The 27,742-nt window shown below is 45.3% G+C and overlaps 1 protein-coding gene across 15 annotated transcripts in view; it reads left to right on the forward strand.

Annotated features, from left to right (window-relative positions):
- PLEKHA6 (pleckstrin homology domain containing A6) overlaps window positions 1-27,742 on the forward strand; it is a 192,992-nt gene that overhangs the window by 145,650 nt on the left and 19,600 nt on the right. For 7 of the 15 annotated variants that reach the window (XM_081193388.1, XM_081193400.1, XM_081193391.1 and 4 more), the window contains 9 exons: window positions 2,807-2,860; window positions 10,145-10,225; window positions 14,763-14,831; window positions 15,598-15,678; window positions 16,441-16,590; window positions 17,652-17,747; window positions 22,601-22,712; window positions 23,550-23,689; window positions 26,212-26,361. In XM_081193388.1, the coding sequence (XP_081049514.1) occupies window positions 2,807-2,860; window positions 10,145-10,225; window positions 14,763-14,831; window positions 15,598-15,678; window positions 16,441-16,590; window positions 17,652-17,747; window positions 22,601-22,712; window positions 23,550-23,689; window positions 26,212-26,361 (933 nt within the window). The remainder of the gene's footprint in view (window positions 1-2,806; window positions 2,861-10,144; window positions 10,226-14,762; window positions 14,832-15,597; window positions 15,679-16,440; window positions 16,591-17,651; window positions 17,748-22,600; window positions 22,713-23,549; window positions 23,690-26,211; window positions 26,362-27,742) is intronic. The other 8 variants (XM_081193397.1, XM_081193395.1, XM_081193401.1 and 5 more) reach the window with 3 other exon arrangements.

Raw genomic sequence — 27,742 nt, forward strand, 5'->3', positions numbered from 1 at the left:
CTCCCCTCACTCCCCCTGCCTTCTCACCAGCTATGCACACAAAGCGGATGCATGTGGCTGAACCAGGAGTGCACTGAGATGATCCTGGTATCACCGAGCACATCATGGACAGTCTCTCTCATAGCAGGTGCTCTGTCCCCATCTCCAGCAGTTTTGGGGGGGTGGGGCGAATGTCTGGTGGCAGGAATAGATGTGGATGTCGGCGCAGGATAGCTCCTTTGAAAAAGCAGCGCTAGCAGTCTGGACTCTTTGGCGATCGCTCATTGCTGAGCAAGATTGTCTACCATGAACATGGTCCATAGGTGATTGTGAAGGCCAGTTCTGGATCCACACATCCTTCCACAGTGGGGACATAGGTTTCTGGGTGGGAGTTGATCATGGTGAGGATTTGCCAAATGTGCCTTCCTCTTAGCTCGTTTCTTCCCTTCGTCCTGAGTCCGTGCTTTTTCAAAGTCCACGATGCCTTTGGTAAAGGCTGTTCTCCAATTGGAGCGTTCCAGCAATCTGGACACATATCTGTTAATTACAGACACAGAGCTCAGGCTGCCCAGGCCTGATAGTAAAGGTTCTGTGTGTTTAGAAAGAGACAAATCGTTTCCAAAACAGATCAAAATAATTTTTGTCTGTATCTGAGAAGTAGTTTACCTGGGTCAAAAGCACACTGTTGGTGTCATGCTTGCAGAGAATAATGCACAGGAGCACCATTTTTGTAAGGGTCCCTTTGTATGCTGCTCCTAACTTTCTTGCCAGGTGAAGAAGCTGTAGGGAGAAGCTGTAGCTATGCTTGCTGTCTCGGGTGATAGCTCAGTCGTAGAGCATCTGCTTTGCATGCAGAAGGTCGTAGGTTCAATCCCTGACATCTCCAGGTTGGTCTGTGAGGGACCATGTCTGAAATCCTGGGGAGCCATTTCCAGTTAGCATAGATGGACTAATGGTCTGGCTTGGTATACGGCAGCTTCCTGTATGCCTGTATCTAGAATAGGTAGACCATCCCGTTTTTCCGACGGACATCCACATAGAGGCTGGATAGAGATTGAGTAAAAGCCAATTTGCATGACCCAAAGTGATGCCCCAGGAATGTAGACTGAGTAAATCTGTGCAGAGTTTGACGTGTGCAGAATCCGCTGTTTGTTTCAGCACTCTTCCAGCTTTCAGCTCAGCCAGTTTTTACTGCACAGTTGCAAAGCCATTGAAAGGGATGCTGAGCTTTTGGAAGAGGCCATATGCGTGGAGCCAATAGCACAATCCCTTCTTCCCCTGCAGAACTCTGAATGGATGTGCTGAGCCCACGTTCTCAACATGCCAGCCTTGGCATAAAGACTGTAGAGCAGTCACTGTGGATGAGAGAATTTCCACCTGATCCTAGGCTTTCAAAGCCAGGTGCCTTGCTGAGAAAAATGTGGGCGTGCTAACTGTGGGGACAAACTTCTTGGTAGCAAACTTTGCCTCTGCAGCAGGAGTGAATTAACAATTCTTAGAGGCCTATGCCACCAATAAAACAGATTATAATAATGGCTTAATGGGTATTACAGGTGCTACATTGCGATGAAAAGTGAGCCCTAATTGGAGCAAATGTGTGTGGGCTTCAAGTCAGAGGGGGCTTGTGCACCAGCTCCATTTCAGACCTTCCCATGTTGGCAGGAGGACTATAGCTCAGTGACAAAGCATCTGCTTTGCATGTGGAAGGTCTCAGGTTCAGTCCCCAGCCTTTTCAGGTAGGACTGTCTGAAACCCCGCAGAGCTGTGCAGATAGAACAGAGGGCTTACCCACACTTACCTTTTGCCAGGCACAGGTGCTCACTTTAGCACTCCAGGGCCCAGCATTTTGTTATTATTTCTGTCTCAAGCTTTCCCCTCAAAACCTTGCTCCTTAAAACTGAATCAGAGCAAACACCACTTCGGGTTTTCTGCGGATCAACATTTTTTCTGACTGAGCTTTTCAAAGAGCAGGTTTTTGCAGGGAAAGTTCTGGAGCAGGAACGAGAAGGCACTGGGACACAGATCTTTAAATCGTGGACTGTGCCTGGAAAGAGCGGAGGAAAGGTGTGTATAAGCCCTGTGCTAGATGGACCTGCAGCCTGACTCAGCAGAAGGCGGCTTCCTCATCTGGAAGGTCTGAAGAGGAACTCTGAGCGCGTTCAGTTGAACATGCTGAGGATCCTCCTTCGCGCTGCATGTGGGAAGGTCTGCAGTGAAGCCGGCACACGTGGGACTGTTGGAGTGAGGCTTGTGTGTGTGTGCATACCCCACCCCACCTTTAGCCCACAAGCATTCAACCCAGATACCCTCAAAGGGCTACAGAGTCAAAAGATTGCATTCCTTACTGTTGGGGGAGAGCATTAATATATTTTACCAGCCTGGAGGAATGTAGCATGGCCCTCTTGTTAATCCACACCTGTCCAGCAGAAGGCGACACATGGTATGGGGACAGAGCACTGTCTATATGAGAAACTGCCAGGATCTCCCATTGAGAGTCCCTCTAAGGCAGCCTTCCCCAACTGGGTGCCCTTGCAGATGTTGTGGATTACAACTCCCTGTTGTTGCAGTCTGAAACATCTGGAGGGCACCTGACTGGGGAAAGCTCCTCTAGGGAATATGTCCTGGGCTAAAAGGACCGCTGAGCAGCCATCACTCACCCCACCCACCTACCTGGAAAAAAACGCTTGTGAGGCTGACTGTTCCCTTTCCTGTCTGGGGAGCTCTGTGCCTCTCTCGAGCTAAGTCGCACCTAACTGCTTTTGCTTCTTCTTTGTTTTTGTTTGTTTTTGTGTTTCCATTTTGCCGCATGCCTAATGGCTCCTGATAGGATGAACTTTTAGACCTTCAGTTGCAAAGAAACCTAGAGTATTTGGATCAGCAGGTAGGCCAAGCTGGCTGTCTCCCTCTCACTGCTCCCACCACATTTTTGCCTCTTGTCCTGCAACCCCCGCTGCCCCCTCCCCAGCCGTGCTGTCAGGTCAGTGTTGCCTTTCCCTCTCCCCTTTACCCTTCCTCCTCCCCAACATCTGTCCCTCTCCTTCTCTTGGCATTGCGGCAGCACTAGCGGGTCGATGTGGTTTGTTCCTTTCATCTTTCTTGTGGACAGTGACACACTTGTTCGTGTGTGTGTGTGTGTGTGTGTGTGTGTGTAGGGGTGAATTGGGGAGGGACAGCTGCTTTGCTTGCTTGGACATCTATGGATTCTGCTGTGCTGCAATTGCAGCTGTTATTACTGCCGTATTTGGTGATTGTTGTTGGATTTCTGTGCAATGTTCCACACTAGTCTGCAGGATGTAAGCAGGATTTAGGGCAGGAATAAACTCTGTTGATGAGAGAGTAATCATGACCCTAGAACTCTGGGTGGCAACCTATGTGTGGGTTTGGTTTTCTTTAATGTGAACTGTATTTTAAATTTAGTTTGCACTCTGCCCACTGATTCATTCCATCCCAAGCAGGGTTATTTTAAATACAACACTCAGCGCTGTCACATCAGCACCCAATGCTCTCGTGCAGTTGCTGGCAAGACCCGTTGGCACCAATGCCTGCTTTGTTCCCTCTCACTCTGGCCATCTTGCCTTCATGTTCCCCCAGCTGCTGGCTTATCTGGTGACAGTGGCTTGATCTGGGAAGTTGCGTGTGTGTGTGTGTGTGTGTGTGTGTGTGTGTGTGTGTGTGTGTGTGCAAATTTCCTACAGTGACATGGAGTGCCTGATGTAGCGTATGGCCCTAGGGCTTCATGGGAAATAAAAGCAACAGGTGGCTTTCATTCAAATATGGATCTTGTATCCAAAGATTTCATGTTGGTGGCAGAAGACTAAATATTTCTTAGTATTGGATAAATACTGAAGGAGTAACCTTAGAAAAATGGTATTGAAAATTATGCTTTGTGGCATCTACAGAATATTAAACTCACCCTTTGAAAGTAATGAGAAGCCGAGACAATACAGAATATTTTTCTTTACTATCAGGTATGATTTTTATAAATGTGGATATGGGAAGATGAGTATCAATACAAAGAAATTGATAATGACAGAAACTTTGAAAAATGCCTGCATTACTGTTGAGCAGTAGATATTTATTTTTGTATTTGGTTCATTGGTCATTGTTAAGTGTGCGTTGTCAAGGTGTGCCACTGGATGACTGTGAAGCCACTCTGAGAACTGTAGATCCACGAGGGAAATTGGAGTCTCCTATGGGGACCCCCATGACTGTTTAAAGTGATTGATGTGGCTTTAAGTGTATGGTGCATATGGGGCCTTAGACTTTGCCTAAGCCATCTAAGTCAGTCCATTACAACATATTGTGGCAGTAAACCCCATAGTTTAACTGTGAGCTGTGTGAAGAAGTACTTTGGTGTGTCCTGGATCTTCTAGCGTTCTGCTTCATTGACCTTCCCCAGGTTCAAGAATGATGAGAGAGGCAGCAAAAAAAGTCTTCTCTCTATCCACACTATTAAGTTTTATACTCCTCTGTCATGTTTCCTGTTACTCATTTTTTTTTCTAAACTAAAAAATCCTCCAATTATGTAACTTTTCCTCATAGGAGAGTTTTTTCCAGCACCAAAATGGAATGGGCAGCATTTCAGAGAAAGCTTCCTTGTAAGTCCTGGCCTCTCACCTAGCAACCCAAATTTCTCTTCCAGGATCACATAACAACATTTCTCCTTAGTGTATATGCAGCATCCAGATTACGTGTGACAGGCAGACAAGTTACTGTGTGGTCCACATGCCCATCACAAACTCAACTGCCTATGAGGCCAGTGATAAAAACTGCCACTAACAAGAGACCCCCAGAAAAGTGTCCTCCATATGATAGGATGACTGTTAGTCCCACAAAGAATGTGTCCCTCTTCAACGATCATTTGCCTCTTCCTCAGATTGAAGCTTTTCTTCCCCAAGACCATGATTCTCCATTATACAGTGGTGCCTCGCAAGACGAAATTAATCCGTTCCGCGAGTCTCTTCGTCTAGCGGTTTTTTCGTCTTGCGAAGCAACCCTATTAGTGGATTAGCGCTATTAGCGGTTTAGCGGCTATTAAAGGCTTAGCGGCTATTAAAGGCTTAGCGGATTAGCGGCTAAAAGGCTATTAGCGGCTTAGCGGCTTAGAAAAAGGGGGGGGGAGCGGAAAAAAATCGGAACACTTGCAAGACGTTTTCATCTTGCAAAGCAAGCCCATAGGGAAAATCGTCTTGCGAAGCAGCTCAAAAACAGAAAACCCTTTCGTCTAGCGGGTTTTCCGTCTTGTGAGGCATTCGTCTTGCGGGGCACCACTGTAATAGAAGAGATGGCACTGTGTGAGAGGAATGCCATTATTACGTCTACCAACCACTCTGGCTCTCTCAGGTCAGATACTGGGACCTAAAGGGAACATACTTGTTCCCTGAGGACCAGGAAGTCCTTGCACTGAGCGCACACCCATGATCTCTGTCCAACATGCACATAGTTGCATGTATGACATTCTGAACATCCCTGCTGGCTTTCTACCTGCATACTTGTTGCAGGATCATAGGATTAGATAAAGAAGGTAGAAGGGGAGGGAGGCAAACTATCTTTTTTTTGGGGGGGGGGCAAACTATCTGATCTTTTCTTCATGTCTGTTCCCAACAAGAGTCTGGCTGATCAGGTGAAAAGGTGCAGATGGCACAGACTGGGGGGTGGGGGAGGATGTGACCCTGGTGCTTTCAGATTCCATGGGTTCCTTGGGAGTAAGGCAAGTGAATGTCCACATGAAACCTTTAAAGGTGATGACCTTTGAAGCCCTAAACAGCCTTGGTCCTGTATACCTGAGGGAGCGTCTCCACCCCCATCTTCCAGCCTGGACACTGAGGTCCAGTGCCAAGGGCCTTCTGGTGATTCCTTCGCTGCGAGAATTGAGGTTACAGGGAACCAGGCAGAGGGCCTTCTCGATAGTGGTGCCTGCCCTGTGGAACGCCCTCCCAACAGATGTCAAGGCAATAAACAACTATTTTACTTTTAAAAGACAACTGAAGGTGGCCCTGTTTAGGAAAATTTTAAATGTCTGATGCTAATATTCGGTTGGAAGCCGCCCAGAGTGGGCAGGGTATAATTAATAAATAATAATAATAATAATAACCTTTTGCCTATGAAACAGTTTGGGAGACTGATAATAGTTTGTCCATGAGTGGAAGTGAGCCCATGAGTTTTTGTGAAATTTCACTTGTTGTAATATGAGATCATTTGTATGGGTTTGTGAATATATCAAGTTTGCATATGGAGCCTTCCCAACCTGGTACTCTGCAGATGTTTTGGCTGGGGCTGAATGGGAGTTGTAGTCCAAACCAGCTGAAGAGCAGCAGGTTGGGGAAATCTGGTATATGACATTGCGTACAAACTCAGCTATCTGACTCATTTAACCTTATCCAACTTTTGGATAGTCAAAATTGGGTTACAGTTTGGGAAAGAACAGACCAGGGTATTTTTAAAAAAAATAAAAATAAAATCATTCGGGTCAGGTACTTCATGTTTAAAAAACAGGGACAAAACAGATGGTTAATCTGAGGTATTGAATAACTAAGCATCAGATATCCAACATATATGTATTTTGTGTGTAAGAATGTTTAAGAATGTAAAGGTGTGCTAACCAGAGAGAATGGTTCAGTGTGCATATGAAATGTGTGCGGCGGGGGCAGAAATCAATAATATAAAACCAGTTTTTACCATAATGGTTTTGTTAAAAAACAACAAACCCATGAATATAAAGCAGCTCAGTATACTGTGATAATTCAAATACCAAGCAACTAACCCAAACAGCCTTCCCCACAAGCTTTGCCTTAAGCTGAAACAATCTTTCATGCACATTTTGTCATGTTAAGGGACACTTGCTGACCTACCCTTAGAGAAACAGGGAAAGAAACCCCTTTTGGGAGAACATCAGCAGACGAGATTAAGCTGGATTTTTATATATATATATAAAATGAAATCTCATTGCAAGTGCTGATGGATGTCTGATGCTGGCCTGAAAAAGTCTGCATTTCAATAAGCAAGCCTGCTCCAGAGACAATCTCATTACATCTTTGGAGTCAGTAATTCCCCCATCAGTAGAGTAATCATGAAGATGTGCTTGTGTCTGTGTTGGACTGAAGCCACTGACGAGGAGGCGGCACTTAAAAGTGCTCTGGGTTGGGCAGCCGTTGTTGATAGTAGGCTTTTCTCCCTATAAAAAAGGATTCTTCAAGGCTTTCCATTTCTTTCTGTTCCCCTTCTGACCCACAGAGAAAGACTGATTTAAAACAGCACAATGAAATGCAACATCAGAGCCATATTTGTTTGTTATGCCCTGGTGCCTTCTGTTTGAAAGTGCATTTTGTGCGCGTGTGCTTAGAGAGAGATATAGCACCATCAGCTTCACTTGACTAATGGAGAAGTATGTCAGCCAAATATCATCTGACTCTTGGGATTTTTGTTTAAGCAACTGTTTTATTATTATTACTCCATTCCATAAAACCTTATGGAGTTGGAAGGAATTACAAGATCACACACACACACACACACACACACACACACACACACACACACACACACACAGTAGTTCCAGGCACACATTGCTTCTTCCCCCCTTCTTCCAGAATCAATGTGTGTAACCTAGGCTACAGTGTGCTCTGAGCATGAAGGGGATGCACAGTGGAAGGAACTCTTCAAATCAAACAGCTCCAGATGATTCAAGCAAACAAAGGCACGAAAACCAAACAAACCCTGGATCATTAGCTAATGTGTAGTAGCCCTGGAGGGAGGGATTTATTATCAAGCCCAGATACGACAACCAGTGAGATTTTGTGCATGGACAAAATCTCAGGCGAAGGCCGGTCCATTGGATCAGCTGCCTCCTCCTTAGGTTGAGCATCACCAATTAGCTGGCTCTGCCTGCTGGTGGCTCTGGCTGCACCTACTGTTGGTCTCCTTGTCTAGTCCTAATGGGCACCAGCCTCCATTGGATAAAACCCATCCCTCCACTTCAAGTGTATCCTAATAAGGAAACTATGAATCCTCCTCTGCCAGTCCTAAAATCCTGAAAAAGGGAGCAAAGCAGATTCCCACCAGGAGCTAGAGGGGCTTGTAGAGACTGGCTCAACTAGCCCTGCATGTCTGGGGAAGAGAGAAGAGGAGGGGCCTCTGGTCATCAAAGAAAGTGCTCCTGTTTAATAAGCAAAAGTAGCTGTTTGCTGAGTAAGCCCCCCCCCCAAGCTGGTGGTCTTTTTGTAAGTGCATTCTGCAAAGCGTTCTCAACACAATAATAGTGCATTAAAAGGTAAAGGGACCCCTGACCATTAGGTCCAGTCGTGACCGACTCTGGGGTTGCGGTGCTCATCTCGCTTTTTTGGCCAAGGGAGCCGGCGTACAGCTTCCGGGTCATGTGGCCAGCATGACTAAGCCGCTTCTGGCGAACCAGAGCAGCGCACGAAAATGCCATTTACCTTCCCGCCGGAGCGGTACCTATTTATCTACTTGTGCCTTTGAGGTGCTTTCGAACTGCTAGGTTGGCAGGAGCAGGGACCGAGCAACGGGAGCTCACCCCATCGCGGGGATTCAAATCACCAACCTTCTGATTGGCAAGTCCTTTGCTCTGTGGTTTAACCCACAGCACCACCTGCGTCCCTAGTGCATTAGCGATGAATTTATTCTGCTTTCATTTGTTCTTTGACGCTGCCCCCGTGCTACCACTTAATTGCTATCTGGAAGAGATATAGGGCAACAAAAGCAGGAGGAAAATGAACCGGGGTGTTTGTTGTATAACAAGTCGCAGGATTTCAGTGGGAAATTACAGCATATGCACTGATCAGAAATGATGCAGGTGGACTGCCACAATACTTCTGCAGGCACAAACAGTGTTGAAAGTGGGACAGCCCTGGTATCATTATGATTTTGCTTATTCATTACATTTGCATCCCGCCTTTCCTCCAAGAAACTCAAGGTGGTGTATATAGTACTCCTCCTTCTTGTTTTATCCTCACAGCACCCTGCAAGGTAGATGAGGCTGAGAATGAGTAACTGGCCCAAGGTCTCCCAGTGAGCTTCATAGCCAGGTGGGGATTTGAACCCTGTTCTCCCAGGTCCTGGTCCAACACCTTAACCACCACGCCACACTGGCTCTCATTTGTGCTCTTAGGAGCGCAAATCATCATGAATGTGCAGTATGTATGTCTGGTGGGACCTGAAGTGAGGTACTAAGCCTCATTGGGATTTCAAAGCAGGCAGAGGGAGGCCCAAACATATCTTCACTCAAAGTCTGTCTTTTGTATCAACAAGGTAAATCTTGTAAGTACAGCTCCACCCCATCCATCATCCTATTGTTAAAGGCTGAAACTGATATGACGTGGGAGATCCATGATCAGATTTCCTGATCTATATATAAAATATCTCCCTTTAAATCATTTGTGGGTGGCTGTTTGGTAGGAGCAGTAGTACTGAGGGAGGGGGTGTTTAAACTTTTGATCTAAATCCCCCCGCCAAGCTGTTATTATTATGTCCCAAAATACAGTTTTGGATGGGTGTGTGATTAGGGAAATTGCATGGGGGTTGGGGGGGTTGGGATGAAACGTTATTTCCCCAGCACTGCTACTCCCCTGTGATGTGAATGGGCTAAGCAGAGGGTGTTATGTATGATACACCCATGTGATATGCCTCTTTGGGAACTGTAGGGTGATGTTTTGCCCCAATCATTTCTTTTTAAAGTTTCGTTGGCAAGCCCATTTGCATGGGAAAGGAACAACTCCAGAAAAGTACATGGAGGATTTCCTCCAGATGCAAATGGTAGTTAGATGAGTGTTTGTGAGAGTGTATCAAAACCATGTTTTGTTTGGAACTTATGAGGGAAGAAGGAGGAGGACTCAATTCTTCCTCCTTGCACCCCTGGAGTGGTACTCAGGTTTCCTTTCTTCATGATCCACCAAGTCCACATTAAATGCAGCCATGCAATTAGCATCACATCTTGTTTAGCCCAGTAATCACTCTGAACATTGATGTGCTTTTCAGTCCTGTGGACTTCCTTTAGGTGTGTCTTTGCCTTGTGACATCTGTTCTGAGGCACCGGTCTAGGTCTTAGGTCTTTTCAGATTTATATGTTAGCGGTCACACGTGTTCAAGGCTGAGCTGCAGTGGCTGTGCCTCCGCTAGCATCTTGATGTTTTTCCTTCCTTGTCTGCCGCAGATGAGCGAGAGCGAGACTTTGATCAGTATGGTGAACAGAATGGTGGAGAGCTCTTCCCCTAGGGCTCAACTGTACATGCAAGTAAGACATCACAGCAGCTCTGCCATCAACCATGCCATTCCAGCTGCTTTTGCATGGCAGAACCATTCCCTAGTGTCACCCTTCTGCACCTCACATCCACATCCATTTGTGAGATGCCCATTCAACATCTCATTCTACAAATGGCATTTATACATGGAGCCCAGTAAGGCACCTGTGCCCCTGCCTGACAGTGATCCTAATTCCCTGAAGCATTTTAAGTCACTCAGAATCCACATCTTAACCCACAGGTTGGAGGTAGATGGGACCCTCAACATCTGTGGATCTTAATCTCAGCTGCATCAGCAGCTCTGTGCCACCTTATGCCAACCTTTCTCTCTCTCTGTTCTCTGTAGATAAGATAATAAATGCATATATGGCTTAGGTTAAAACCTAAAACTTTCAGTTACGAACTGCTTGTCATGGCTTTTGGGGCTGGCGAAAAAAGCCTATCAATGGTTTGCGGGGGAAGACAAATTTTCCTCTTTCCTTTCGGGTATTACTTTTGCAAAATGTAGTGCACCCCTGGAAAATGGTTAGGTATTAATATTAGCATATGTGAGCCAAGAAGCTGAAGCAAACCTTGTTTTTAGCACCGATGCTTAGCATTGGAATTTGTGAAGTGGGGCACTTAAGTTTGCATTGGTAACTCTTGCTAAGGGTAGAGAGTCCTCTACTTTTTGCCCACACCCTTGCCCCAAAATAGTTTACTATAAAAATCTATGTGGATATTCTAGGATATAGAATAGGATCTATCTAGGCTCCTACCCAAGGAACATATCCGTGCATCAGATCTAGGGGGATGCTCCCTCCACAGTGGGAACATCCACTGGGAAGCAGAATGATCAGCTTCTGTGCTTAATTTTATTAAAGGGTCATCAGTACTGAGCCCTGGAATTTAATTCAGAAATCAGTGTTGAGCTTCAGAACCCACTTGTTGTAATTATTTGTATGTTTTAAACAGTTTATATATGTATATAGTTTTAATTCTATTAATTATCTAATTGTTTTTTTAATTATTGTTTTCCCCCCTCTAACTTTTAGCAATTCTTGTTTTTATCTGTAAGCCACCTTGAGTCCTGTCAGGGATAAAGGTGGGGTATAAAATAAATAATGATAATAATAATAACAGTCAAAGCCTTCCATATCAAGTGCTAGGTGTGTCTATTTTTGTAGGATCTCCATGTTGGCAAGAGAAGATAATGTCTCTGAGCCATGTGGTGAGCGCCACTGGGACCAGTTCAATTGCATGTAGTCAGGATTATCAGTGTTCAGAAACTTGGTCTTCCTGGCAGGATTGGGATTCTTCATTTGGCCTATTAAGCAATACAGTTGGTGATATCATCATAAAGGCTGCATCTCATTGCCGTTGCAACAAGCCAACCACCATCCATTTATATCTCTAAAGCTTCAGTCATCATTTGGTCACCTTTATCACCAAAATGTACTTTCTGATGCATTTGCTACTCTTTATATTGTCCAGGCAGACTGTAGCAGAACAGGCTAATAATCACTGCTTAGATGAGATCCTTGACTAAGTTTGGGGATAGGTTCAGCATTGCAATTACCTGAATCTGAAAACAGAATGGCATGTTTGATGAGACATTGTACCTACTATTTCCTGCTTTGTTCACAGCACTGTGCCAAATTGCCCCAGAGAGTAAGGATATTCTGACAGAAAAATGCCACATAGCTAGAATTTGTCGAACTCCAGCTCCACCTGGGGATGGTTTTCACCCCCTGAGAGAACGTTCCAACATGGTTTCACATTGGTGCCTCGTGAAGAGTAGTGGCCTGCACTTCTTACACATAGGAGCCAACTCCTAGGGAACGAGGTCCCTTCGGCCCCTCACCCAATAATATTTTTTTTTACCCAATAAAATATTTGAGGGGTCCGCTCACCCCTCCAGTTGATGGGCATTGCCATTCAAGTGGTGTGCGAGTGCCAAACCTGGTGATCAATTAAGTGTGGCGGGGCTTACCCACCTCTGCTCCCAATATTTTATTCAAGTTGGCACCGCTGTCTTTACATACTGATTATCAGGGTACATATAAATATGTGATTAGCACAGATAAGGGCTAGCTGGAACTGACATGAAATCTATGCTTCCCTTTGTTGTTTCATAGAATCTGTTCAGTCTTATCGTTCCTCTCCTCAGGAAAATTGTGTCCCTACAGCATTGTGCCAAGTAATATTAAGTGGTCACTTACTGGGCAGAGCTTTAGCACCACCCAGGGCAAAACAGTGATCTTAAAATTATAAAATCAGGCACTGAAGATATTCAGATACAATTACCATTCTACTTTCTTGCAGGCTGTGTAGCCTAGCAAAACCAAGCCCCTCCCTCTCTCACAGGTCTCTCTCTCTCTCTCTCTCTCTCTCTCTCTCTCTCTCTCTCTCTCTCTCTCTCTCTCTCTCTCTCACACACACACACACACACACACACACACACACAGTCACGTGACATCTGGCAAATTAGATTCTGAACAGGCATCTTTCCATTGCTTTTAGCTACACGCACAGAAAACAGCAACCACTTCCTACTTTATAGGGGAAAAGGTATGGCTAGTGATTTAATGAACTCAGCAGTTATTGCTCAATTATTATTTTTGAGGAAAACGATGCAATCCAAAACATTGTCCATTACATTTCAAATAGGGCAGGATTTGAGTCAGCATTTAGATTTGATCCCGTCTGGAAACAACAAGATTCAGAAGGGGCCTCAGACAAAGATCTTTCCCAGTCCTATATGAGATACCACATATGAACCTGGGACCTTCTGCAGGCAAAATATAGAATCATAGAATCACGTGCCTTGCCACTGAGCTACAGCTCTTTTGCCTAACAATGAAGGTGATAACAGTGTTACAGGTGCTACTTAAATGGAGAGTGACATCTGTAGCATGGTACATCATGCTCACAGAAGAGACTTTTCTCATATCACCTCTCTCTGTGTTAGAGGAGTTCCTGTTGAACAGGTTCCGCCAACTAGCAGTTAAGAACTTATTTTCTCTTGATGTATTATTGTAACATGGTAGCTTGCTTGATAATAATAAAACTCTGGTTCTGACGTGATGCTTTTCTTCTGTGCTGGATTGCATCAATTCTAATCAGTGCCCTCCTGTGATACTCGTACACCCCTTCTGGGTAAGTACTGCTGGATATATCACTGTTCCAGAGGGAAACAATGCAAAGCTGAGTTTTTGTTTTAGGAATTCACACCAAAGGCCAATGCTCTAAAACGGCCACCTTTGACCTGGCTTTCTCTCTGCATTAGTTGGCCCGTCTGTAAAATAGTGGTTGCTCATAAGCAGGGGAGCTGGACATTGTGTGAAGAACCTCAAATCACAACACTACATGGCTGCATCTTGTGAAATCTATTACCCTGGGCTCGTGCAGCTTTGAAATTCAAAGCAGAAAATAAACTGGGAATAAAACCAGAGGGTGGTGGCATCTGACTATAATTCTGGATCAATGCAAAGTCTCAAGTTGAAAAAAATACAGGATCCTTCCGTGCTCTTCTTGAAGTTTCTCTTTAATCCAGCCTCCCACTTATCCTGGCCTCTCTGTTTCCTGAGGACAGGACTCTGGTTACCTGTTCATCAGCCACCCTTTTATAGCAACATCCTAGACATTGGCCCCTGTTTGGCATGTAAAGATCTGCACTGCACATGGATAGCCAACACTGCTTTTAGGCCTACAAACCCCAGCAAAATTTCTTTCTGGTCTTCCTCGTGTGCTATATACTAGCTCTGCATATATCTATTAACTAAGTTTGTGTTAGTAGATAACATGGAGCAGCTAACTTTTGGCCCATAGCAATTATCGCATTTAGGGGAACTCCCCCATCATCATCCTGAATTCTGTGAGTGCCGGGCAGGCCAGGGGGGGGGGGGGAGGAGAGGTCACATATTTAAATCTATTCACAATTGCAGTTGCTGCGATTGTGAAGGTGAGCTGCTGTTTATGGTATGACTGGCCATGTGTAATTGCTTGGTGATCTGTAACGTAATGGAGGTTGCATGTCTAACATGCATGCATAGTAGAATAGCTGATTTGCTCATAATCTGAGCAACTGCCATTATATATATACTTGTTATAAACTTGACATCTGTGGGGATAGGAGAAAGAGCAATTCTATGCAGTTAGGAAAAGAGCAATTCTCTCACTACATTGTATGCAAGAGCTGCCTCCCTTGATGAGATGAAAGACAGCAGATTTTGAAAGATAGTGAGGAGTCTGCAGTCTAAGCTGGATAGATCCGTGGGAACCCAGAAGCAGAAACCCCCAGACCACAGTGATGGAAATGCTAGACAGTGTGTGCCTTTCCCTTCGGTTATTCTACCCAGTAAATGTTGCTTAATTAAAAAAGACTTGGTGAAAGAAGGTTGGGGCTTGAGCTGCAGGACCTGAAAACATGGAGGGCTTCCCACCCCTACGCACTAAGCAGAAGCAGCCTTGGATTTCCCCAGGGGCTTGTCATGACATGTCAGCTTCAAAGGCGGAGAGAGCAGGAATGATTTGTTCCTGTTTTTGCAGGTGTCTCATTTCCCTGAAGCCTATAGAGAGTCGCTGCACACCTACAAGATAAGCGAGCAAGATACAGATGTAAGAGCACCTCCTCCCTCCCTCCCTTTTGCCTGTCTGCCTCTTCCATCCCCTCTCCATCCTCTACCCCTTGCAGGCTGTGCCTTCCCTCTCCATTTCTCTTGACATCATTAAACAGGCATCTATTCTGCTAGGGGAGCTGCAAGGTCCCAAGCACTTGTGGTCGCCATCGTTCACCAACCCCGGGCTGTCGCCTTTCCTGCCCCATCCTCACCCATTGTGCTCTGGGTTTGTGTTTTCATGCTGGCATCATTGTTTGTGAGTCTGCCCTGCTCGGATTGTGCAGCCCCAGCAACCGAGGCTCTAATACCCAGAGGCCAGGTTGAGATCTGTTCAAAGCAGATGAATGCCTTCTGCTATGTGAACCAGGGTGGAGGACCTTTATCCAGCTCGAGGGCCACTTTTGCTCCTGAGCAACCTTCTGGGGGCCACATGCCAGTGCTGGGTGAGAACAAAGGCAATGGGTGGGTGGAGCAATGAATGCGCATCTTTGGACAGCAGGCTAGTTCCTACACACTTGCATCTTTCTCCCTTTTCCATTCACACTTGCAAGAATCTTTATCAGAGTGCAATGACACATTCGGGGGGGGGGGGGTTGGACACACAAGAAGAGTGCAAGGCAGGGCCAGAAGGGATGTGGATGAGGAGGGGATGAGACCTGGGAAGAGCCCAAGAGAGACTTAGAGGGCTACATTCACTTCCCCACCCCAGACTCTGCTATGAATCTTATATTTCGCCTTTCTTTTCTCTCTGTCCTCCATGAAAGAAGCTCCTGGGAAAGCTCTGTGAGCAAAACAAGGTGATGAGGGAACAGGAGAGGCTGGTGCAGCAACTTCGTGCAGAGAAGGTAAGGGGCGTGTATCATAGCACACTTAATGCCATAGGCAAGCTGCTTTCTGATTTTTGGCCAACTTTCCAGAGGCTTTTTGAGGCTGGAACCTTATTGCATTTGCTAGGCTGTGGGCATCATCAAGAGGTTGTTATTTTTGTGGCAAATGTTTCCAGTTTCCCCAAAATAGGAGGCAGAGATGCTAAGAGTGGCCTTTGTAGCAGGGGTATTGCTCATAGAGGGCTGTATCCAACAAAGTCATCCTGTTGGTGCAAAGACTTCTGCTGTACCTCTCTTCTCCCTGTCTGCCTCCCCAAATCTGCTTTTCCCCCAACCCTGCAGAGCAGGTCTGGGAGCAGGCACATGAGGAGAGAAGTGGGAGAGGAAGTCCTATTGCACAGGCAGAAAGAAATTTCAGGAAAATGTCTTCATGCAACACCAGGTTCCTTCTTTCCAAGACTGTATGTGTGGTGGAGGTTATGGGGGGGGGGTGACCAAGTGACCTACATCTCTGAATGCTGTGGAAGAAGGCATGTCTAGATATTCAGGCAGATGAGCAAGTCCAACTCAGCCTGCACCTGAACTTTATAGCCTTCAACCCAGTTCGGTTGCAATAATGCTTTCTCCTACAGAACAAGTGATGGTTTTAGAAATAAGACCCAGAAAGGCTGAATGCCTGAGGCCAGAAAAAGAATTTTAACTATACCCTAGGCTGCTGAGTTCCCGATTGCTTCCTAACCATCAGCTTAAATCCCCCCCCTTACTCTTCTCTTCACTTAGGAAAGTCTGGAGAGTGCATTGATGGGGACACACCAGGAGCTAGAGATGTTTGGGAGCCAACCAGCCTACCCCGAAAAACTGCTGCACAAGAAGGAATCCCTCCAGAACCAGTTGATCAATATTCGGGTGGAGCTGTCCCAAGCCAGCACGGTAATAAAGAAAATGCCCTGTTTATTCTTGCAGAAATCCCAGACACTCAGGAGCCTTCAGAGATCAAGAACAATGGTGGTGGAGGTGGTGGAGGGAAAATACATACTTGGTCCCTGTTGATCAAGTATATTTGACCCATCCAAACATGCACTGCCACTACCATGCTCAGCTGTGCCCAATAAGCTTGCTGTTAAATGGAGCAGAGAGCACAGCCCAGCCTATGGTTTGTGTGCAGCCTGCATGGAGGAATAGTGCAAAGACGGCCCTCTCTTCTGGCTCTACATGGGCTTTGCCCTACAGTATTTGATGCTTCTGCAGCAGCACGAGCTGCAGCAGTGGAGCCTGTGTCTCCAGCTGAGCTGAGCCTGCATGGGCTGCCTGCTCTTGTTGCATTGCCAATGCTGGTGCTGCATGTGTCAGGGGAAACCTGGGGATGAAGAGAGGAATGCTTTGTGGGCTTGGCATTGCACAATAAATCTTTCTTTTGTCTCTCTGTTTCATTTCCTTTTTCTCTTATTTTTTTAAAAAAGGAAGAGAGAGTGAGAGAGAAGAAAGCTTCTTTCAACCCAATGAGAAGGTGCAATAGCACCCAAATTGAACCCCTCTGGTTCATGAGTGCATGCTGTGAGTTTGCTCTGTGCAAAACACATGGGGAGAACCGGGGAAAAACCTCCTGTTCATTTCACTTTGAGTGAAGTCCTCTTTTCTGTTCTCATTGTATGTCCATTAGCTTCCCCCAGCGCACAAATATCATGCCAGTTTGTGTCTTCCAGAATGCAGCAATTAAATGCTAGCATGGGAAGCATACAAGGGTGATCTTTGTCCTCCAAAGAAGCTATTTGGAAGACAACAGTTTCTACCAAATGCAGCTACACCTCCTAGGTGAAGATTTACTCTGTACTGTGGTGCACAGCCAAGCTGGGCTGGCATCCAAATGGATGGCTCGGTAGTTAGTTAGCGTTTTTAATATTAGTTAGTTCCTCTGCGCTCCAGGGACATGGAGAGGAGATTGCAAGTGAGTGTGTTGGTATCTTGATGGGACTGTTTGCAAATCCCCACAGGCTTTGGCCAACAGCACCATAGAATATGAGAACCTGGAGGGTGAGGTGTCAGCCTTGCATGATGACCTGTGGGAACAACTGAACTTGGACATCCAGGTGAGAGAACGAAACCTCCAGACCACCTGCGTTTAAGGAAAATGCTAGAGAATCCAGAGCAAAACTGGGCACAGACCTGTGGGGATGTCTAAGCATTTGTTGATAGGCAAATTTGATTCTGGTTCTCTTCTTATAAAGTTGTAAACGAAAGAATAAAACCACCTGTATTCAGTTCAGTGGTACCTCGGTTTAAGAACAGTCCTGTTTAAGAACGATCCTGTTTACGAACACCGCAAAACCGGAAGTAATGTCCCAGATTGCGAAGTTTACCTCGGTCTAAGAATGGAATCTGAACAGTGGAAGGGCACCGGCAGCGGGAGGCCTCTTTAGGGACAGCGCGCTTCGATTTAAGAACGGTTTCGGTTTAAGAACGGACTTCTGGAACGGATTAAGTTCGTAAACCAAGGTACCACTGTACAGTTATCATTTCACATAATTAATCCATCATTCTCACACATCCATCCTTAAGGAATACTGACTATTGGACTGGGCTGCTTTTCCTAGATGCAAGTAAAAACATCAGAGCCAGATTTTAAGCATTATTCATGTATGTGCACCTAAAATACTGTGCACTACTACCATGACCAGTCACACCTATTGTGCATGCACAAAACAATTATGTGAAGAGCTGGCATGTGATATTTAATGGACCCATGTGCAAACTTTCATATAACTACTGGTGTGCTAATCCTATGTGGAAATACGTTAGGAGAGACTCCAGTGCAGACAATTTTGATCTCTCCTACAGTAGTTGTTAATACAGAAGCCCCACATTTGCATTTAGTTGTCATTGCTCCCAGTGTATGCTTTGGGAAATTTTTGATTGGGTTTTCCTAACGTAGAGCCTTATATTTCCCCAAACTAGGGTCCATCTTCTTAACTATACCCTACCAACCCTGGATTTATGCAACTTCTGCTAGGCATCTCTGACCCTTTCTTCAGTAATTACGCATTTTAAAACAGCCAAGAAATTACGTAGACATATGATGTGGTTGTAGTCTGTTCTTCAGTTCCAATATGGGCTCCATTACCTCTTTGTTTGGAATTACCTGGAAAGAAAATTGCTGGTGCTGGGATGCATCTCACTGATGACCTGCCAGAAGCAGCTTCACAGTAGTGCTTAATTATCCTTAGAAGCCTTGTAAACAGAGGGCCAATGTTGCCCAATCCAGCTTCCCACCCCTCTTGCCATGCAAGTCCCTCTGCTGTCATTCTGAAAAGGCAGATGGTGAGATATGGGAGACGCTGAAGCAGAAAGCAGGCACAGAGGTTGGCTTGCTGATGTTGTCCGTGTCATCGACACCAGATAGAGTAATGATGTCTAATCCTTGCTTCCCTTCCGATGTAAACGACACTTGACCTTCTCGCTGCCACAGTGAATGAAAGCATTGTTTTCCTTCCTTGCTCTGAGGTCCGCTTAGTCTCCAGACTCCACACATTTAAGCACCTACCAGATTTCTGTGAAACTTTGTCTCTGTGTGTGCGCACGTTCAGTGCAAATAGAAAACCTTCTGTTCTTAGTATTTATTTGCAAAGGTGCGGAAGTGGAAACAAACAGTTCTTAACCCCCTGTTGCCATCCCCCAGCACACACTCAAATGGTATGAGGAATGTGGGAGTTGAGTCGACAGGCCTTCTTTTGGTCCTTGTCTAAAAAGCAAAGGGTTCAGTGTTCCTGCTCTGGCAGATGTGGCCAGAGTTTACTTAATTGCAGGAGTGCTTTGGGGAAGAGGATGCTTTCCTTGACCCTAGGAAGCATCACCACAGAATCATGTGTGGAAGACGCTACCATCAGGGTGAATTCAAACACTGAGTTGAGCACGTGGTACAGGCTGCACACAGGTGTGCGCAGAGGAAATGGCTTCTTTGAAACTTATGCATGCATCAAAATTTCCTTCCACATGCAAAATTAGTAATTCCACTAGAGCAGACAGCTAGGCTAGAAGTCTTCTCCCTGATCTGCAGCTAGCCACATGCATATCTGAAGTACAACAGGCAAGTAAAGACTGCTCACCATTTCCTTTGGCGAATGACCCACTTTTAAGGATCCCATATACTCTGAAGTAAGTCCCATTTAGTTTAGTGAGACTTCTAAAAAATGCTTGCGATTGCAAACTTAAGGGCAAACTAGACAAGATGGTGGAGGAATCCATTACTGGATCACCTGTGACTGTTCCCCCACCCACCCACCCACCCTCCTTCCACCCTCTCCTAAATTATATCCTGAATCCTTCCCCCCCATCTGAAAAAAGAACTCAAAGCAGGTTTGAACAAATAAGTTACAACTAACCATATTAAAACATTAAAACGTAATCATAGCATGAAATCACATCTGTTCTCCACTATGTAACAACCTGATTGGATGCGGAACTTCTTTCACTTCATTTATTCCAGAAGTTTGCATCCCGGAGTGTTATAAAACAGATCACTCTTCATTGAAGAGGGTCTGTTGTGTGCCTAGCAATTTATTGCTGTTTGTGTCCTGCCTGAGAGTAATTAATTCTGGAACAGCTCCAGAGGGAGGGAGAGATGCTGTGATAGAGCAGGGGGTGGCTCTCGCAGTATGCCCTGCTTGCAGTCCTGGAGTCTGCAGCCCTCCACAGCTGGAGAACATCCAGCATCTGTTCCAAAGTGGCATAAATATCCAGGCCAGGATGTTTGTGAGTGGCTCTTTCAAAGGGAAGCAAGAGCTCTGCTAGCTCCTGATGGAACTAATTGATTGTAATGGTAGAAAGAGCAGGCAATGTCTGTGCTTTAGCTGGAAGGATGATGTGCTCGGCCTGTTCTCATGTTTTAAGTGATAAGCCTGTGCTTGTATGCAGCCTTGTTCACTGAGTAATTACAATGGGTTTTAAACTCCTGTGGTAACCATTTCGTTTCTGGTTTGTCCGCACACACATTTCCAATCTGATCTGATTCATCATCCTGATTTGAACTGTAATCTCTGTGTTTCAATGGAATAATAAGATCAGAATATTTGTGGCTGAGAGTTGGGTGAGCAGGACATCTCCCAGGTGTGTGCAAAAGCTACATCTGCACAGATTCTCATGAAAAGTGGAACAGGAAAGCAAAAATGCCTGTGCATAGCCTCTGTGTTATGGATTGTGCTGTGCTAAAAAGTGGAAGGACCGCAAACACTGTTTTTAAAACTACTTGCACACTCGTAGCAATTTAGCATAGTTTGCTCAAACTTTACTACTTGAGTCTGTGAGTTTATGGAAAATTTGTCGTGCTGGGGCAGAAATTGTGATGTGGCAGGAAAACAGATATAGGCAGGTGAATATATGAGACTAGAAATGCATGGTGGAGTGGCAAGGTATTCTTGCGAGACATGCACTCTCAGCACTGATACTGGTTGTACATGCAAATGCATAGGTCTGAGCCATTTCCACATCCTGAGCTTGAAACTTGTTTGCTTTAAGAAGGAAAAAAGAAAACAGCAATTTCCAACAATCAACATTTTGAACCAGTTTTTGCACTCACAAGACAACAGTCTTCAGTATGTAACTTCTGTCCCTGGGATGCTAAGCAACATCCCAATTTTTTAAGGGGTGGGAAATAGGGATTCTGGGCCAGTTGCATTGTTTTCATAAACCTCACAACTGATTTCTAAAGCACTCTGGGCTGATCCTTGCATGCCAGCTGGCTGCTTTCTTTTTCTGCATCTCAGTTGTCCCTGGGCCTGGGGAAATGTAATGTGTGAGCAGGCAGTGAACTGGAGCTACATGGATACACTCTGCTGTGATTGCAGCTGTTCCAAAACGTGTTGTTTCACTTGTAGAAACCAGAGCAAAATATATGTAATGCATTATTGCTGCTTCACATGTTATAGTTCTCTATGCAGTTCCGCAATCAGGGACAATTAGGGGGCCAGGTCTTGGAGCACTCCTCAAACTCAGATATAAACATTCACAACTGCCTGGATGATTATATCAGTGTTCTGATAGCTTGTTTCTTCACACTGATTTTTCAATTTGCACTCTTGTTTGAAACTGTACAAACTTCTGATTATAGGCTGCTCATCGGCTTCCTTGATAAGAGGAGCAGTTGCCCAGGGTTGCCATAGCAAAGTGTGCCTTCTGCAGAAGCTAGGCTAAGCTTGGAGAAAAAGATCTCTTTGGGATTATGGAAGCTTGTAAAAGTGGCAATTTTTGCCAAGAGAAATTGAGTGGGTGCTTAAATCCCCCTTCCTCCAGCTGCTTTTCCCATTGCAGAGTTCTAGCTGTATAGGTAGAAGTGTCAATCAGGGATAGCTAATCTGTGGCCCTCCTCCTGTTGTTGGCAGTGGCGGACCTAAATCTGGGGGGAAATATATACAACAAAAAAGTAATCAATTTGACTCAGATCAATGTGCCTCACAAATTTTAAGCAATGTGGACTAAATTGCTTCTGGGGCCCTTCCAGAATTAGGGGCCCTGAAGCCTAAGTTTCATTCATTTCATAGTAGATTTGCCCCTGGTTGTGGGACTCCAGGACTCATCAGCCCCAGACAGCATAGCCAGTGGTTAGGGATGATGGGAGTTCTAGTCCAACAACATAATGTTAACCACCACTTATATAAAGGGGAACGTACAGTTTTAACCTAAAAGAAACATAGGAAACTGCCTTGTACCAAGACAGATCATGACTCCAGCTACCTCGGAGTTGCTTGCAGTGACTGGAAGCAGCAATCCAGGTTTTCAGACAGGGGTAGTTCCCAGCCCATCCTGAAGACTGCAAGGATTGAATTTGGAACCTTCTTGCATGCAAAACAGATGCTCTACCGATAAGCTACAGCCCTCCCCCCACAAGGATCGAGTTCAGGAAGCAGTGCTAGTTTACTTACTATTATTTTGGGTGCTTTGGCCCTTTCAGAATGAAATGCTCAACCGGCAAATCCAGAAGGAGATCTGGCGGATCCAGGATGTGATGGAGGGGCTGAGGAAGAACAACCCATCTCGGGGCACAGACACAGCAAAGCATAGGGGTAAGTGCAACGCCTTTTATTTGCAGGCTCTTTGGAGTCGCAGGCAGAAGTATTGGCTTCTTATCTCAATATCTGCCACTCCTTCCACAATGCGTACACCCAAAATTTGCTATCTGCCACCTGGAAATGTTTTGCAACCAGGATATGAGTGTCATTTATCGCAATCTATTTGAAGAGTTACAGATGGGTAGCCGTGTTGGTCTGCCATAGTCAAAATAAAAAAATTCCTTCCTGTAGCACCTTAAAGACCAACTAAGTTAGTTCTTGGTATAAGCTTTCGTGTGCATGCACACTTCTGATGTGTATCTGAAGAAGTGTGCATGCACACGAAAGCTTATACCAAGAACTAACTTAGTTGGTCTTTAAGGTGCTACAGGAAGGAATTTTTTTATTTGAAGAGTGGCTCTGTCATTTAGACCAGGGGTAAGCAGAAGATAGATCAGGAACTAATGGTAGATTGCTGTGTAATTGGCTGTGCATCAGCAAGAGTTTCGTAGAATCATAGAGTTGGAAGGGACCCTACAGCTCCCTGTGCCATAACCCACACCAGTCCATGTGCCAGCAGCATGACAACCAGGACATAGGTGCAGGAGGGCAGGACAGTCTCTGCATCAGTCTGGAGTTGGCACAAGTAGAGGACCTATATCAGGACCAATACCATCATAACTTTTTAAAGGGTACTTTCCTTTGTTTACAGATCTGTCAAGGAAGGTTCAATTCCTCCCTCCACCACACACACACTTTCCATTGGCCTCTCTAGGTGGTCCCTTTCCTGCTGATCCATCCATCAGTTGGTTTGCATGAATGGCTTACCTTTTCTGTGTTATTTTTCCGCAGTATCCCTTGGCCCATCAGGAACTTACAGCTCCAACAGCCCAGCCAGCCCTTTGAGCTCAGCCAGCCTCACCAGCCCCCTGAGCCCTTTCTCTCTTGTGTCAGGATCCCAGAGCTCCCCTACTAAGCAAGGCAGCAACGAGGTGAGCAAATTTATCATTGCCCAGGGCAGCCTGAATGAAGATGCAACAAAATGGGAGAGGGGGAAGTGTTCCCAGTCGTGGCCAAGATGCTCTCGTAACACTTCTGTTTCCAGGATTATCGTTCCACCAGTAGGTGGCAACCCAGGCCTTGCTCTGGCGTGGGTGATGGAGGCTGCAATACATTTTTTTCAGAGGAAAGTCGAAGGGACCCTGGCAATAGACCCAACCATTTAAAGATCGTAATATTGGCTTAAACACCTTGAAACTCTGGGTGCTTCCAGACTTCCAGTCCCCCTGCTCCCAGTTGGAATAGTAGTTCTAAACCAAGATATGCAATAGGAAGGGAGATAAAGAAAAGGTTGGTAGAGCAGGGTAGCGCTAACCTTACTCATTTGATATTCCTGTAGCTGTGTTGATCCTTCTAGTTTCAAGACTATAAGTATTCAGCAAAGGGATTGGCAACTTGAAGTATAGATTCCAGGTAACTGGCACTCTGATACAGCAGGCCAATCACCTGCAGCACCCATTAAAATTTAACACAATTTGTGCTTGTGCTCACCTTTTTTAAAAAAAATCCTTTAGAATCAAAAGACCCAAAGCTGATTACTATACTTATTTATTTAACAGGCTTTGTATATTGATTAATCAACAAAAATCTATAAGCGGTTTACATAACACAATTTAAAATATACATAAGAAAATACTACTAAAACCAAACTGTAAAACTAACTGACGTAAAATAGATCAAAATATAGATAAAATCAGTAGTGTTGAAACAAATGTGCACAATGCAGTGTGCACACGTCGAGGCAGACTTGCCTAAACAAAAAAAGGTTTAAGCTGGTGCTGAATACAGTACCACAGGCGTTCTTGCCCACTGCAGAGAGTAGGCACTGCTGCTCTAAAGGAGCAGTTCTTTGCAAGAGCAAAATACCTGTTATGTGACACTTATAAAAGTGGCCTTTATGCAGATCAAAGCAGTCAGGTGGACACATAGGGGTAAGACAACCCCTCAAGTAGACTGAATTATGTGATAGATGATATAGCCACTTTCACTGCTCCGCTGGCTTTTATTTGGGAAACTGCGGCAATGAGCAATTAGGATAATTATTTGAAGGCTTTTTACTCTGCATTTTTACTCTTCCATTATGTCTGCTCACTTATCGAGTTACTAATCCTGAATCATTGCTGGTATCATTGCAGAGCATTAGGCAAGGGCCATAGCTCATTGATAGAGAATCTGCTTGGCATTCACAAAGTCCCAGGTTCAAGCCCTGGGATCACCAGGAAGGGCTGGCAAGAACGCCTGTCTGAAACCCTCGAAAGCTGCTACCAATATTGAGCTAGAATGACCGATGGTCTGATTCGGTATAGAGCAGCATTATATTTTCCTGGTGAAATTGCTCCTATTGTGTGTGTTTTTTCGGGGGGGGGGGATAATGTGGGCACAGCCTTTGTGAGCCATTCATCTCAACGCCACATCAGCAACTATTTTAAAGAAGAAGATTGATAGCACAGAGAAAAGCTGCTACACAAGCAGCTCTCCATGTAGTGATAGCTGCCTTAAATGCAATGTGAATTGGTCTTCACGTGATGCACATAAAAATGGCAAGGTGCTCAGATATGACAGCAGCTGACACGCATCTTAGGCTGGGATACTTCAAGCACCCTAAAACTTTGGAATGATTCAGTTTCAGTAGTTATGAGTCGGTGGGAGATTAGCAACTTCTTTTACTGCTACAACCTCTGGCCATCCTAAATAGAAGCCTGATCCAATAAATTGAGTCAAAAGGCATTGGACAATTATATATGGTACTTCCTATGCTACTTCCATGCCTATAAAAGGCATTGCAGATACTGGCATATCGTATTCCAACTTGTACAAATGACCAAATGCAATGAGGGAAATAGCCAATGGATGGGCATCTTTATTTTTGGTCGCTCTGGCTCCATCTGTCATTGAACCTAAATTTCAGCCCCAAATCAACCATCAACCCCAGACCCACTCATGTTCCACCCCCATGCATGTTTGGGGGGGTATCATTTTCTGTGTTCCCGAAACCTTGGGATTTCAGCACGTATGCAATCACCATTGGGTCATTCAAACCTACAGCAGTTGTGTCTATAGATATAAGTTCACATTGTGGGGCAAGCAGCAGACTGCAAGGATCATAAAATATCTGCATTTTGGACAATGTGCCTTGAAAGAGATGCATTCTTATTTTTTGAAATGGCAGATATTTTGGAAGCGGCTGAAAGTCCCCTCGCAGTTTGCGCCTTTGGTCCAGTAACACCAGGCTCATCCCAGGCTTGTGTGGCTTGATGTTGGGTTGCCCAGCATGAAGAGAGAGGCCGGCCATTTGGTGTCGGGGCTCCTGGGTGCTCGGTTGCAGCTGTGCCCTGTCCTGGGTGTAACACCTGTCTCTGTTGGAGTCTTTGTCTCACTAATTCTCTTTTCCTTCCCCTTCTCACAGTTTCTCTGCTCTTACTCCTAACACTTCTCGGCTTCCTCTCCACTTCAGGAGCCCGGTCCACCTCGACCTCCCCTCCCCAAATCATATGTGCCCTTGGAATCTCCTCCGACTGTCCCTCCGCTCCCTACCGAAAGCCGCCTCTGGCCGTATCCTAACTCCCCTTCCTGGCAGCAAAGCAGCGAGGCGAAGAGGGGACAGGTATCAAAATGGAGTTTGAGAGCTGGAGGCATGCTCTATCCTTTGCCACACTCACCTGGAACTGGGGAGGGATGTGGAGCCAGGTGCAGGAGCAGCTTGTGGGGAGGGGCCATGCTGTGTCATTGTCGTGTCCTGCAACAGCGCAGGGCTAGGGTTAGGCAGTGCAGTGCAGGTGAACCCACACTACCCAACCCTTTCACCATCCCGGTACATGGTAATGGGACTGGTGCCCAGAGACCAGGACCACAGCACTACCACCTCTCCCCACCAGCTGCTCCTAGCCGGATGGTTAACCAGTCATCTTTCTCAAGCAACCTATGCTCCCTGAAGCCCATTACATGATATTTTTCCTACGTGTAGATTTTGCCTAGGTATGAAAAATGTCATCTGCCAAACAGCCTTTGGGGCAATTTGCCTTTTTGAGAATGTCAGGAGCTACATCCTCTCAATGGCAGGTTGTGATATACCCTAATGATAGATGAGAACAGAAGACAAGAGTGGGACACAGATTTCAAATCAGAGACTTAGGCTGGAGACACACAATATTTTTTCTTTTCTTTTCTTCAGAGAGCTGAAGCCATCTTGAAAGAGAAATTGCTGCTTGGTGTGCTTCCTTAACTGGTGTTTGCTTTTGGTGAAGTGGTTTTGCGGGTTTTTGAAACAACTCAAAAACCTGTGAAACCTTTTTGACCAGTGGCAATAATGAGACAAAAGAACTATTAAATGTACATGCAAAGCAATGCCTTTGTCAGACTCCCTTCATCTCTCTCAAAAATTACTGTCTGCCTCCAGCCTTAGATTGCAATTCTGTGGCCGCAATTGATTGTGGCCTATATTTATACTGATAGCCAAGTATCCTGTGGCTTGTGGGCCTCTTTGCCCAGTGGGAACGTGATAATACAAAACACATCAGTCCACAAGAATATCATGAACAATGACACGTTCCTCAGAGAGTAACTCTCTACTTAGTTTGTAAGATAACCTTGGATTAATATCTGCAAAGGTTTCACATCTCCACCAAGCAGAATCTGATCCGTGTTAAACCCCATGAAGGTAGTGGAAATGTTTTAAAGCTGCTGAGCTGGTTTTTCATCTCCCATGTTGAGAGGGGATATCATGCCATTGGGATCTCATAAGAGCTGGTTGGGGGGAAGCAACCATTATAGGTCTGTTGCAAAGTAGGTGGGGAAGAAAACCTCCAAGCCTCCTGCTGCTCTCGCTTCAAAGCCGCCTTTGCTCTTCCCCAAGTGGAATTTCACAGGTTTTGCGCATCCCAAAAGTCAGACAGCGGCAGCAAAGTTTAGGGCAAGGCCATATAAAGAATTAAGAAATTAAAATGGGGAATTAAGGTGGTTGTTGTATTTTCTAAAAGGCTGGTGCT

This window comes from Podarcis bocagei (assembly GCF_964188305.1).
Source record: "Podarcis bocagei genome assembly, chromosome: 5".
Taxonomy (NCBI): domain Eukaryota; kingdom Metazoa; phylum Chordata; class Lepidosauria; order Squamata; family Lacertidae; genus Podarcis; species Podarcis bocagei.